A 13,974-nucleotide genomic window follows, 5' to 3' on the forward strand; every position below is an offset into this window, starting at 1 on the left:
CTGAAAAACATCCCTTTGACGCCAATGTCCTAATGCTGTTGTAAACACCAGTATTGGGATAAATTTGGCATGTGTTATGTCCTAATGATGTTTAAAAAAACAACTAAAATGATGTTTAAAAAAAACAAATGACTTCCTTGAAAAGAGTCCTGAATTTCTACTGGGTTTGAAATCCATTTTCGGACGACTGTCCCCAAAGCTAAGATTATCTCTTATGTATTGCTGCATTACTTTGAAGAATAATTCTAAAACCATTCTTTGATGTGGCTTTCAACTCAAATTGAGTTTACCAAGTTAACTGAAAGAGTCACTTCTGTGTAAAATGGGATATTCTTCAATAGCTTAGATGAAGACAAGTAAAGAAATCATTTGAATGTACAGATGATCTGGGGCTGAACCTCTCTAAATCAAATCAAGACTCCATATACTTTTCCATCACAAGCATTGGATTGCACTGGATTCATTGAGAATGAGATGTGTAACTGTGCAAATGAGATTCCACTATCTGCAGTCTCTTTTGTTGGTCATCATGCATTATTTTCTGAAGTTAGAAAATTCCAAGAGATGGTATTACAACAGTACTAATCATGATTTCTGTTTCAAATTTTAGTGATTATGTAAATCACTAAGGATTGCTCTATTTCTATAAAAAAGCTGCTTCTGGGGAAAAAAAAGCAGCCACAAATGGACCGTGAATCCTTGAAAGAAGGTTCATCAAAAATGTTTGGGAAAATCTGATCTATAAATAGAAAATATAATCAGATGGGATTCTGGGATTGTTCATGTCATCATATCTTTAGCCCAATTTTGGTTTGATAATTTTCCCCATGATAAGGGCAAAAATGAGTTAGGTTGACTAGGCATCAGGTTAGATCTTGTTTGAACTAGAGTATCCAAAACAAAATGGTACTACACTATTACAATGTTCTGGATAATGTGCTCAAAGCTCAAGATGAATTTGAATTGATAATTTCTGATCAAATGCAAAAGCAGCAACTCTCAGCCTTTACTTGGAGCTAAAGGCAGGAAGTATTTTCTGCACATTGGCGATTGTTCATAAAAGGCCAGCTCATGGCCTTCAGTATAAGCAGAAACCACAGGAAACAACTGGCTTTCTTTTTTACATGTGACAAGTTTTCTGATAGGGAGAAAGACTTAACTTGTTTTGATTTTTCATTTTCAATTCTAAGTATCACTCTTGCAGAATGTAGTAACTCACATTAGGGCAGGCGTTCCCAACCTGGGGTCTACAGACCTCTTACTTACTGCTATTGGTTGAAGGTTGTGAACCCCTGCTTAAGGGTCTGGCTCCATACAGTAGCACCATTCCAAAACCTTGTGCCAGCAACAATATGATAGTGAGAAGGTGGACGGTGCTCACATCTAACATATAGTGCTGTGTGTTTCCAGTTTATGCCACTGAAGAGCAAGCTGGAGCCTAAACTCCAGGCTGAGTTCATCCTCATCTTTGACAACAACCTTAGCTTGTGTAGTTTTTGCTTCTTTGCTCCCTTTTAATCCAATTGATTCAGACATAATCTCCCCCAGAGCAAAGCCAAGTACAAATAGAGGCATCTGGTGAAAGACCTTATCTTGGATTTTCTATGCCTTAAAATGTAAGCATCAGAAAATGAGCAAGCACTCAAAAGAAACACATTAACAGGCCAAGAGCCTTGCAACCTTGGAAGGACTCAATATAGGACTCCACAAAGGATCAGCAAGTTTTCTGAATGAATAGTTGAGTCATACTGGTTAAATCCTCAATCCCTGCTAAATCAGCTCTGAGCTGCTGTAATGGTGCTGGAAGTGACTTCAATAGTTGTCGTGTGTTTTATCTGGGGCGAAAAGGACCAGCCTGGATCCCACAACTAATCAATATCAATTTCCACATGTGGGTATGTAGATCCATAGGTGGCAGATGAAACCCAATTAGCAGTGATGCCGTATGCTACCTAAAGATCAAAGGGCATATCAATCAGCATCTATGAAACTGTAGCACAGGAAGAAGCCAGTTAAGAGAAAATAGTCGGGGGCACCGCCAAACATGAAAATTAGTTTGTGATCATATGTAAATGTTTCATTGATCCTAACTAATAACTCTCTGCCTCTTTCCATAAATGCTGCATGATGTGCCGAGCATTTCTGACACTTTGTGTTTTCCATTTTGATTTCCAGTGAGGGCGTGATAAACCTGTTCTGCTGAAAGGCTATTCACCTGAAATGTTAATTTTCTTTCTTTCTTCGCAGCTACTGTTTGACCTGCCGAACATTTACAGCATTTTCAGTTTTTTATTTTAGTTAGATCATCAAAATGCATGAAATTCTTATGTTGATTACATTTGATTTTAGGTGCTAAAGTCATAGAGTGGAGCAGCTATTTTCATTCAAATCTTCTTCCCAGACTGCATGCTGCCTGAAACTGTGAACACTGCTTCAAGACATCCTGCGATTCACAACTTTACTGCCCACCACCATGCCTTGGAGCAGCTGAAACAAACTGCTAACTTAATTCTGGATTCCATCTACTCCTTGATGCAATAAAAAAAATAATGAATTGCCTTGTAAATTGAACAGTGCAGCACACTTAAAAAACTGTAAATTAAATGGCGAAATCCAAACCGAGCAATCTGATTTAGGAGTGGACTTCATCTTAAATGTTAGACCAAATAAAGTAGTTTGATGAAAAGAAACTATCCACTGTGGGAATAGCAAACTTGGCAAATAGTTCAAAAGTTCGAAATGTGTAGGACTGTGGCTTTAATTGATGCATAAATCATTGTGGACAGGAAATGGATTTCTAGCTCTCCCACCCTTTTCCTCTTCAATTTCTTGCCAAGAAGAGTTTTTAAAAAGTAATGTTTCATTATTCTGTGCAAGACTAAACTCCTCTCACTTTAAATGATGGAAACAAAGCCACTAAATCTTCCAAAAATATTGTTTGCACTGGACATAAATGTTCCTAAGTTATTCTTCCATGAACCAGTGTAGGCAACAATATCTGTACTTGCAGAGAGCTCACACAGCACAGATTGGGAGGCTACCTCTCCAACTAATAATGCACTGGGAAGTCCAATCAATGTCAATGCCTGATGTTAGAGAGTCACTTGTGGGCATCTAATGGGACAAACTCTCCTTACAAGCCTGCAGCACTATCTTAATAGGGAAAGCAAGAAACATGCAATGTGGAGAGGTAATAGAGTGAGCATATTCAGTGATTTCAGTTCCATTACCATATTTTAAGTACTTGAACCTACATTATTTTGTAATTATATCCTTCCCACCACTAATGCTTTTATTACATGAGATTGATTGGTTGCTTCACTCATCAGAGACTGCTCTGAGTGAACCGAATGCCTCCAATTTATTTAACACTTCTTCTGTAACTTTTGATACAACGAAGATACGTCTCTGGAGCAGGAAACTGTGCTGTCTTAAACTAAGTGACTAAAGTTAGCTTTGGGATTTCTTCAGCATTTAAAAAAAATTGAAGCATTTAAAAATTAGTAACACTTGATTTATTCATCGTTTCCACTGTCTGGTCACACTGTAACTACTCTGTCATAACATTTACACTTCAGCAACCTCCAGCATTTCACAGATCCTGGCAGATCTACAGCGGGGCCACGTTATGCGATTTCACAATTAGATTGGAATGTAGAAGGTCAGTCGTTCCCAGAACAGACATTTAAATCTAAAACACACGGTGGGAAAAGATTCGCTCAGAATGTTGTATACTAACAACTCTAGAGGAGCAGGAGAATCACCAAGATCTCAAACATGGTGAAGGCAAATGCATTATCATTAAATTACAATGAACTGTAATTCTTAATGTTTCTTTATTATTGCAGCTATATTTGTAGATTTATTCTTCAACTTGCTGGTGCTTTATTGGCCATGTTTACTTATAGATTAACAGCGCTAGCATTTATTGGTATATTTCTTATCTATTAATGCTAGTTTGTTCTAGGAATATGAACTTTGAACTAATAGAACTCATGTGTGGTCAAGCGTACAAAATCTGGCAGTCACAGGCTGACAAAAAAGACTTCAATGTGCAAATTACCAAAATATATGCAGCTTATGTCATACAAAGTCCAGCATTTAACTGAAAATAAGAGCAAGAGAACAAAAAAAACAGCCTTTTACCATTTCTATATGAAGTAAGAGATTCTACATATGCAAGAGAGAATGAACAGGTTTGGAATCTTTGGAAAGAGATTCAGAGATGACCTAATACAGTTCTTTAAAATGACGAATGCGTTGAACAAGATGGACATTGAGTGTATGCTTTCAACCTGTGGGATAATCCTAAACTTGGAGCCAAGAGGTACTACAGACTCAAAGGAGAAATTTCTTTTGCACAGGGTGTCTGAAATGTGGAACTCGCGACCACAGGAAATGCTTGAAGCAAATAGCTTAGATGGTTTCAGAAGGAAACTGGAGGAGTACATGAAAGGAGAAGGAGTAAGACAGTTTGTAGAAGGCTGAGATGGAATGGATAGAGCTGTGTGGTGATTCAGCACCAGCAGAAAATACTTTGTTTCAGTGTTGTATATTCTATGTGATACTTTAACCCAGAAGAAAGCATAAATTTTATTCTCTTCCTTTATGTAATGTTAGATAATTTTCGCTGACTGTTGGAAGAGAGTGCGAAAGGGATCCAGTTAACAGCGTTGCGAAGACTCTGAAAAACAGCTACTCAATTGCTGACACCTCCATCGTTCTTGGATCCACTTTTTTTTTGTGGCCAAGGTGCAAGAGAGACTTGCATTACCATGCAAGCTGGAACCCGATGTCATTAGCACTCCAATTACGTTTTAAGGCTCCGCAGAGCAGGCATCCAGCCCAGGTGCTACAGATCACTGAGTCATCTTCAGATCCCACAATTCTCGTCTGTTCAAAGCTGCCCTGTTCCTCGTTCTGCAGCTTAAGAATGGCAGATGCTGATGGATTGCAAATGAGTCCCAGGAGTTAAAGTAGTGTGGATTTCAAAAGAGGCAATAATATCTCTTTGTCAGAATACTATTTGAGCAACACAGGTTTAGACCTTCAGCCTCCACCTACAACTTCACACAGGACAAATCGATGCAAGTTATTGGTCGCATTATTGATTCTGATGCAGCTGCAGATAACTTAAAACACAATCTAAAGCTTCATTATGGAGAACAGATTATTACCATCTTGATAGCCTCACCTCAACGTACAGAAGAGGAAATATTCCTATCTTATCACCCAGCATTCCTTCAGCCCAGTTGTCATCAATTCTCCTTATGACAGTCAGAATTTCATCCTGAAACCCAAAGAAGATATGCATGTTAAAGATCAAATGAAAATCACAGCAACTATAAAAACTGCAGTACAAACAAGTTTCAGGTGCTATAAATTTGCTGGTTCTTCTCTGTGGGCTAGTAATCATTCTCTGCAATACCATCTTTATGCAGCAAACAATAATTTTCTCTGTGACTGCACACACAGATGTAAGTATTTTTTAGAAGTTGTAGCCTGGTTCTCCAGGAGTATGACAACCACTCATGGAGGAGCATAAAATATTTAATTGATGTTGCTGTTCCAATATTCTAACACAAGCATCTGCTTTACAAATGCTATGGACCTTGAACACAGAAGCAACTCTTAAATGGAATTTACAAGTCTGCTCTGATACAAGATTCCAGTCCTTGAATCACCCTGGGATACATTGCCAGTCACTCAGATAAGGATGGGTCCTTGAATTTGTGTTGGACTTGGTCTCATGCTCTACGTGAGATTTGTTCCAGTGTTCCCACTGTTCTTAACACAGCTCCACAAGAGGCACAAGATCTGTAACTCCAGCATGTACAATGCATGGTGGCTTCCAATGTCTTAGAAAACCAGACCTTTCAAAAACTGGTGCTACTAACTGTACAAGAATTTCTCAGTCCATGTCTCTCAATGAATATCATCTTTGAAAGTAATACATTGAGATTTTAATCTATTGGCATTCTTCCCTATATTGTGATACCTGATTACAAAAGGACCTTTTTCCATTTCTAGAGCTGCCCCCACAACCTTGGTTTCCTTTGTGAAACTATACATTTATCTATCTTTGCACAATTTTTAACTCTATGTTATCCAAGCTTATCTAACAAGTCAGCGTTCACCAACTACCCATAGGTATGCCACTTTCCTCTGGACAGAGTTCCAGAACGTGATTGGTATATGCTAAGTGTTCTTCCCCACATGATAAAGATTAGCTTTATCTGTCACACGTACGTCGAAACACACGGTGAAAAGCATCACTTGAGGACTGTGCTAGGCAGCCCGTAAGTGTCACCATGCTTTTGGCACAACAAGTATGCCCACAATTTATCAACCCTAATCCTAACCCAAACGTTTGGATATTGTATTGTAACTCTTCTTCTTTCTCCCAAGTTTATCAACACTAATTCTTCTATTACTTATGTGGGCCTTTTACTTGTTGCTTTTAATGATAAAATGCCACCCAACAAATATTTGTCCTTTCTGCATTCTTAGTGTAGCATAATCAAAACTTAGTCCTTGTCTTCGGTCTTTCCTAGGGCTCAAGAACAGCAGAACGCTACAACTCTCTATATCAATCTTTCTGTATCTTCACACTCTTAAACCAATGTTACCTGAGCACTACTTTCTCATTGGCTTTGTGCCTTTCTAAATTCTGCACCCAGGGCCTTAACTGCTTAGTTGACAAGTCACAACCTTCACAACACCAGATCGTAAAATTGCCAAAAGATTTGAGTACAAATCTATTGGGTCAGTCTTAACTCAGGGCATGTCCTGAATGGATAAATCCAGTGAAAAGATATAAAACACAAAGCTTAGCCTAATATAAGAACAATAGAATAAATTGGGTCTATAATCTAAGCAGTTCAGGGGCAAGGGGTAAGAGCAAAATGGTGAAGGAACTTTATTCAACAACTAGGGGAGAAAATAGAGAGAGACTGAAACTGTTCAGCATCAGATATACCTTATGGGCTCTGGCGAGTGAGTAAGGGTACAACAAAATAACAACACTTCTACATTACTTCAGCTTATTTTGGGTACTTTAGAAATCCACCCTGACAGTTTTCAGTATTGACACTCCAGAATCCATGATTGAAGAGGGGCTGCAGCAGCAATAATCCCATCTGAGTGAAGTCCATGAGGTAGGTGGTAACTCCCCAGGGTTTGTTCCAAGGTAAACTGCATATAGATCAGGGGTGATCCATATTCATCATTTGCCACAGCAATTCCCGTTGTGAGAGGGTTGGGGGCAGGTGGAGTTAAAACTGACACTACGCATGAAGAGAAAACTGTCCGGTATAATTGAAATAGTTGTGATTTATTATTCAGATTCTATAAAAAAACCTGATAGATCTTGAAAATTTCCCTAAATTAGTAGCAATTCCTATTTTATCTTTCCTTCTCCATTAGAAGACAGCTGAAAAATATACATGGTTGGGCCTGAAGCTGATTCATCATCATTCTTTTCCAATAAAAGTAATTCTGTATTTAAATGAACTAAATTCAGCAGAAAGTCACTTCTGGAAATGAATCAAATTTATTTCTATTGATCCAAATTTACAACAGGAACTAAACCATTTATTTTTTCATAATTTATTTTCTCTTTCTCCATTAAGCAGATTTTGAACACCTATGGTTTTTAAATTTTTGAACACTATTAGGGAGACACATTAAAAATTCAGTTTAGATGGAGTGAGTGACAAATGAATGATATACGTGGCATTCAGAAGAGGACAATTTACAATAGGAACTAAACCATCAGAGGTTTGTACCCACAGACATGGAACACACTAAAATAAAATAGGAAGGTAGTGAGATCAATTGCTAATTTAGGACCTTGAAATTAGAAGCATATAATTTCCATAATCTATTTCTAAACAGCCAACAGCCAGTTTTCACCTAATTTGTCCAGAATCTTGCTCAAAAATGCCTTCAAGCCAACTCTGATTTAAGATAATTGAATCTTATGCCATACATACTAGTTAATTGGGGCACATTGGGGACAGTACTTTTTGGCCCAATAAAGCGGCTGCTTTAATTTGCCAAATTTTCTTGCAAATAGTTAAAGAGGTATAAAAAAGACAAATTACCATACAGCTGAGTAGCAATTTATGAATTTAAATGAAATACAGAGCAAATTAGAACACTTGCCATACTGCTATAATACTATAAAACGGTGCACTGGTTCCTAATAGCTACTGATAGAGGAATTACTCCAGTGTACAATGCCGCGTTCTTTTGATTGACTGCAAATTAACAAGATCAGCACAGATACCTAGTGCAGATAGTCGACTGGCTTCAAACAGTACTTTTGATGATTGCATCCTCAAATCTTCATTTTAATCAACATTCAATTTGATTGTCAACACCCTCAAGTTCTTCATAGTTCCTAACTTGAAGTAGTGAAATCGTTTCACTTTCAGTCCTGGGCATTTCTAGTGTTTAAAACCTAAGTGAGTAAAATCATTCTGAATTGTCTTATTGTCTATTACTCACCTACTATCAGTGACAAAAATCACTGCTTTCTAACACACTACTGATGCTACTTAGAACATTTTCAAGCAATAGTCTTTTGCCCCAAATTAAGCGACATAGTGTCCCGAATAAACAAAGGGAACCTTAGCTATTTTCTTGATTAGTTTTCGCTCTTTGTGACTTGTCTGAAATAAACAGTTGCCCCAAATAGTTGATAGCCCAGTTAACCAGAATCCACTGTCTATGTAATACTAAACATGTACATAATTATGATTATGAATTGATATTACGAAGCATAAAAGTTTTAACAAAATGATAAAACTTGGTGGAAAGGAAATGATCTAAGTAACTGACCTTCACCGGAATTATCGATGATGTTCTCAACACTGGACTGGAAGGGTGGGTGGAACTGAGGCTTTCCTCACATCTCAGGACAAATAATAGTGAGAATTTTTTTTTTAAGAGTCCTTGAAATAATTTAATTTAAATAATCTAGAGTAACACACACAAAATGCTGGAAGGACTCAGCAGGTTAGGCAGCATCCTTGGAGAGGAATAAGGAGTTGACATTTCAGGTCAAGAATCTTGATGACATCTCAGAAAATCAATTACATTTTACTATGTGTAACAACCTACATATTACTTAAACTCTATTTGTTGGCCACATTGTGCCTGTGGTTGTCCATTTTCCATCATTTGCTGAACAGATGGAAAAAGGTGATTTTGTTTTCAAAGCCTTCACTGTGTGATGAAGATGTGTTCAAACTCCAGTTTACATTGAAGGGCATATCTTGCATATAATTAGTGGGGACACTGGTTATATGCAAGATATATAGCTTACATTGTTTGAATTTTCTTCATGTAGATTCATCTGATATTAGAGGAAGGTGTATCTTAGCTGGTAAAGAGTATGAGAATATGAGACCAGGCACTGGCTATTTGGCTCATCAAGCCTATCCTGCTGTTCAATATGATCATGCCTAATTTAACCTCGGTCTCATCTCTTTTGTGTCAGTTCCCTGACCTTTGAAAGAGTTAATTAGCTTTCTAGAAACCTAGGCCTTTATAGCACAGATTGGGGTCCTTCAACCCAATTCATCTGTGCCGATCGTAATGCCAGTCTGACTAATCCCAATTGCCTGCATTAAGGCTTTAAAACTTCCTGATCCAAGTGTATGTTCAAATGTCTTTTAAACATTGTGATCATGTCTGTCTCTACAACTTTGCCTGGCATTTTATTCCATATAACCATCACCCTCTGTATGAAAAACCTGCCCCTTAGATCTCTTTTTAAAAATCTCCCTTCTTACCTGTGCCCACTAGTTCAAGACTCCCCTACCCTGGGAAAATGTCTTTAACTATCCATCCCATCTATTCCCCTCGTCACCTTGCAGACCTCTAAAAGGTCACCCCTCAATCTGCAATACTTCAGTAAGTACAGACCCAATCTATCCAATCTCTCTGAACAACTACAGCCTTCATTCTGAGTGATATGCTAGTGAATCTCTTAGCACTCTCCCCCTATCACTACCACATTTTCCTATAGTTTGGGGACGAGAATTGTACACAATACTCCAAGTTTTGCACACCAGCAACATGACATCCCAACTCTTATATTCAATGCCCTCTGCCTATAAGGGCAAGCATGCCACATAATTTCATCACTGCCTTATCCTCCTGTGTTGGCATTTTCAGGGAACTGTGAATATGTGCCTCAAGAGCTATCTGCATATCAACACCTGCCAATTACTGTATGTGTTCTGCCTGTATTTAATGTCCTAAAATTTTACCTTAATCTTGTCTGGATTAAATTCCATCCGCCACTGGTACATCTAATTTTCCAGCTAAACAATGTCCCTCTGTATCAGTAGACAAGCTTCTTTTTTAACTAAATGAACTTATTTAATAAACCACCTATGTTATATCCAAGTAATACTGGCATTTAGATAGGGCAAATGCAAGCAAGGTTTTTCCACTGAGGTTAGGTGGGACTACAACCTGGGGCCATGAGTTAAGGGTGGAAGGTGTGAAGTTTAAGGGGAACATGAGGGGAAACTTCTTCACTCAGAGGTCATGAGAGTGTGGAATGAGCTACCAGCACAAGCGGTGCATGTACGTTCCTTTTCAACATTAAGAGATGTTTGGATAGCTATATGGATTGTAGGGGTACAGAGGGCTATGGTCCCAGAACAGGTCGATGGGAGTAGGTGGTTTAAATGTCTTCAGCATGGACTAGATGAGTCAAAGGGCCTGTGTCTGTGCTGTATTTCTCTATGATTTCCTCAATTGAGGACACTATGCCATTTGCCTTCCAAAATACGCCTTTACCTGCTTGCTAATGGTTTGTGATTTGTGCAGACCCTCTGTACTGTGCTCATCTGCAATCTTTCTTCATTCAATTAATAGTCTGTCTTTAGATTCCTCTTACCAAAGTGCTTTACATTTCTCCACTTTAAACTCCATTGAACAAGTTTTTGCCCATTCACTCAACCTATCTATATCCAGTTTCAAAGTCTTTGTAACATGAAGTCTTTACATTCTGATATCAATTGTAACTTAGCTTGAGATTGCAAATTGTAAGTAGGTCATATAAAATGGAGTGCTACACTGATTGATTGATATTTAATAATTTTTCAATTAACCCTGGAGAGCAAGCAGCCTAGCTAGCTTTTGAAGGAATCCATGCCCTTTCTGTAACAGTATGCTGTCATTGTTATTTTGCTAAAAGTGTTTGTTACACTGTCAAAACTAACCAGAAGTTGGGGTTGTCTGGAATCCACATAGGTATAAGTTAAGATAAAAGTTAAGTATCCCCAACTCAAAAACAAATATTTTGGACATTTGCTAAATAATCATTTTACCTTGCAGAAAGTCAAACAATCTTTATCTTGTTCTTTATCTTTTACTTCAAAGTCATAAAGTGCTTTGCCCTGAGGAGGTGGCTGTGGAAGTGGCTTGATACACTGAATATAACTAGCTGGGAAGAAGCCGTGGGTCCCATTCAGCTCGCCGTGATACCAGTTCTCATCCACCTTACGTCGTAGAATGATGACATCGCCTTTGCAGAACCTTAAATCGCCAGGCTCCTTCCCTTCGTAGTTATAGAGTGCCTTTGCACAGGGTAACTGTGGAATACTCTGAAAGATAAAGCATAGAACAATTTTATGTCAGCTGCAGTGCTGATTAGAGTTTAATGTTCTGTATTGATAATTCCCATATCCTCAAAATGACATTTTCTTTTGCTCAAAACACTTACTTCCAATTGGATTTATTGGAATCTAATTAATTGGTGCTTAGGGTTAAAGTTTTCCATGGCAATGATCTCCTCCCAAAGAGATACTAAGTGACTTGAATCTCTATTAAAATCAAATTAAACCTCGGTGAGCATCAGACAGAGAAAGAAACCTCTTCTGGAGGTTGCTTGGCTTCAGTTCAGCAAAGCACATGAAGCAAATTAGATTCTATTATTGCAATGTTTTGTCAAAGTGTGATTGCAATTCACTGATCATTGTAGCTCTCATTTGATTCCTCAATGCATGTGTAGCTCATTTCCTCGATGTGTAATCTAACCACAATCCCTCTGAACTAAGGAAACCGCTGGTCCATGTCCCTCTATGTCTCATCCTCTACTCCTACTCCTTTCCCAGGGGCCTTCATTCTCTGGGATCCTCACTTCACAACCTGCTGCCTGATATGACTACTTTAGAATTTATTTAAATCTTATGTCCATCCCACAAGGTGAGGGAGCAAAAATCTTTGTGTTATGACTCCATTGCAATGTACAGACACGTGAATGTAAAAGTCTGATGGCTTGTAGAAAGAAGCTGTCTGCAGCCTGGCTTTAATGCTGGGGTAGTAGTTGCCAGACGGAAGCAGCTGAAACAGTTTATGGTCGGGGTGACTGGTGTCCCCGATGATATTCCAGGTCTTCTTTCTGCACCTGCTGCTGTAAATGTCCTCAATGGAGGGAAGTTCACGTCCACAGATGTGCTGGGCTGTCCATACCACTCTCTGCAGTGCCCAGCGATCAAGGTTGGTACAGTTCCCATTCCAGGCGGTAATACAGCCAGTCAGGATGCTCTCAATGGTGTCCCTGTAGAAGTTCTTGAGGACTTGAGAGCTCATGTTGAGCTTCTTCAGTCACTTGAGGTGGAAGAGATGTTGTGGTTTTTTTTTGTCACAAAGCTGGTGTGTACAGTCCAGGTGAGATCATCGCTATGTGTATACCAAGGAACTTGAAACTACTCACTCTCTCAACTGCAGGACCATTGTTGTTGATCAGGGTGAGCCTGTCTCCGTTCCTCCTATAGTCCATGATCAGCTCTTTTGTTTCTTGGACATTGAGGGAGAGGTTGTTATCCTGGCACCACTGTGTCAGAATGTCAACCTCTCCTCTGTAGGTTGACTCACTGGAGCTGTGTGTGGCCGCACAGTTGTGGGTGTAAAGGGAGTAGAGAAGAGGGACTCAGAACACAACCCTGGGGCTCAGAGGGGCAGAGGCAAGGGAGCTCATGTTTGCCACCTGTTAGCAATCCGATAGGTGGGGTGCAGGCAGGGGTCTCTGAGCTTCTTGTCAAATCTGGAAGGAATTATGGTGCTGAATGCTCTCTAGGAACATCCCTCTTCTCCAGGTGAGTGAGGACGTATGATACACAATGATGAGATCTTCACATCTATGTCCGGAGTCTGTAAAGACATCAGAATCACATTCTAACGACGTTTACGGTGTTCTACACAATGAATCTGGTACTCACCTGTCATTCAAGTTAAGCTCTCTAACCTTGCAAGAGGGAGAAGTCAAGGAAAGAGAGAATGGCTCTTGTCCCACAGAATTCATCTTTCTGAGTGTTATCAACTCTGGTAGTTCACATTCCCCAATGATGAATGCTGCCAGAAACAGAGGACAGGAATTCTGAAAATCCAGATTGACCTGGCTGCTGTGTTAATGGGACAATTTTTGGCACGGACAATTGGAGATTATTGAGTGGAACTCCTCTGGGCAATGGCTACCTCCTCTCTCAGGAAGCTGTCATTTATTGACATCACTTTTCCTTTGCTTAAATTAATATCCATTTTGAATGCATGTGTGACAATTACAATGGAATAATGAGCAGCAAGATATGACATAAGGCGGAGATCTGTAACAAGTCGTGACACCAACATAGACAGCAGACTAAGTGGTTTTCCTTAAGATCACATATCTCTGTACAACTGTCTTTGAAAAGTTGTCCCTTTGAAGATGTTCTTCTTCAGTGAGGTTTAGACAGGATACAGTGTTTCTGAAGAATTACGTAAGTAAGTTCTTTTATGGGCATATTGCTCCTCCTGAGCTGAGGTTGTCAACCCTCCCTGTAACAGCTAATCTGAATTGAATTGACTATATTTCTTACGTCCTTCACATACATGAGGAGTAGAAGTCTTTACGTTATGTCTCCATCTAATTGTGCATTAACAGTAATTTATAATAAATAGAATAGTCAATGT

The 13,974-nt window shown here is 39.0% G+C and overlaps 1 protein-coding gene across 3 annotated transcripts in view; it reads right to left on the bottom strand.

Annotated features, from left to right (window-relative positions):
• The window catches only part of LOC132391321 (E3 ubiquitin-protein ligase SH3RF3-like), a 330,553-nt gene that overhangs the window by 104,592 nt on the left and 211,987 nt on the right, over positions 1 to 13,974 (bottom strand). For 2 of the 3 annotated variants that reach the window (XM_059964353.1, XM_059964352.1), the window contains 2 exons: positions 11,352 to 11,627; positions 5,195 to 5,290 (listed from right to left, as the gene is read on the bottom strand). The exons of the other annotated variant lie outside the window; for it this stretch is intronic. In XM_059964353.1, coding sequence (XP_059820336.1) covers positions 5,195 to 5,290; positions 11,352 to 11,627 — 372 coding nt within the window. The remainder of the gene's footprint in view (positions 1 to 5,194; positions 5,291 to 11,351; positions 11,628 to 13,974) is intronic. 3 annotated transcript variants of the gene reach the window in all.

The sequence above is a fragment of the Hypanus sabinus genome, chromosome 3 (assembly GCF_030144855.1).
Source record: "Hypanus sabinus isolate sHypSab1 chromosome 3, sHypSab1.hap1, whole genome shotgun sequence".
NCBI lineage: Eukaryota > Metazoa > Chordata > Chondrichthyes > Myliobatiformes > Dasyatidae > Hypanus > Hypanus sabinus.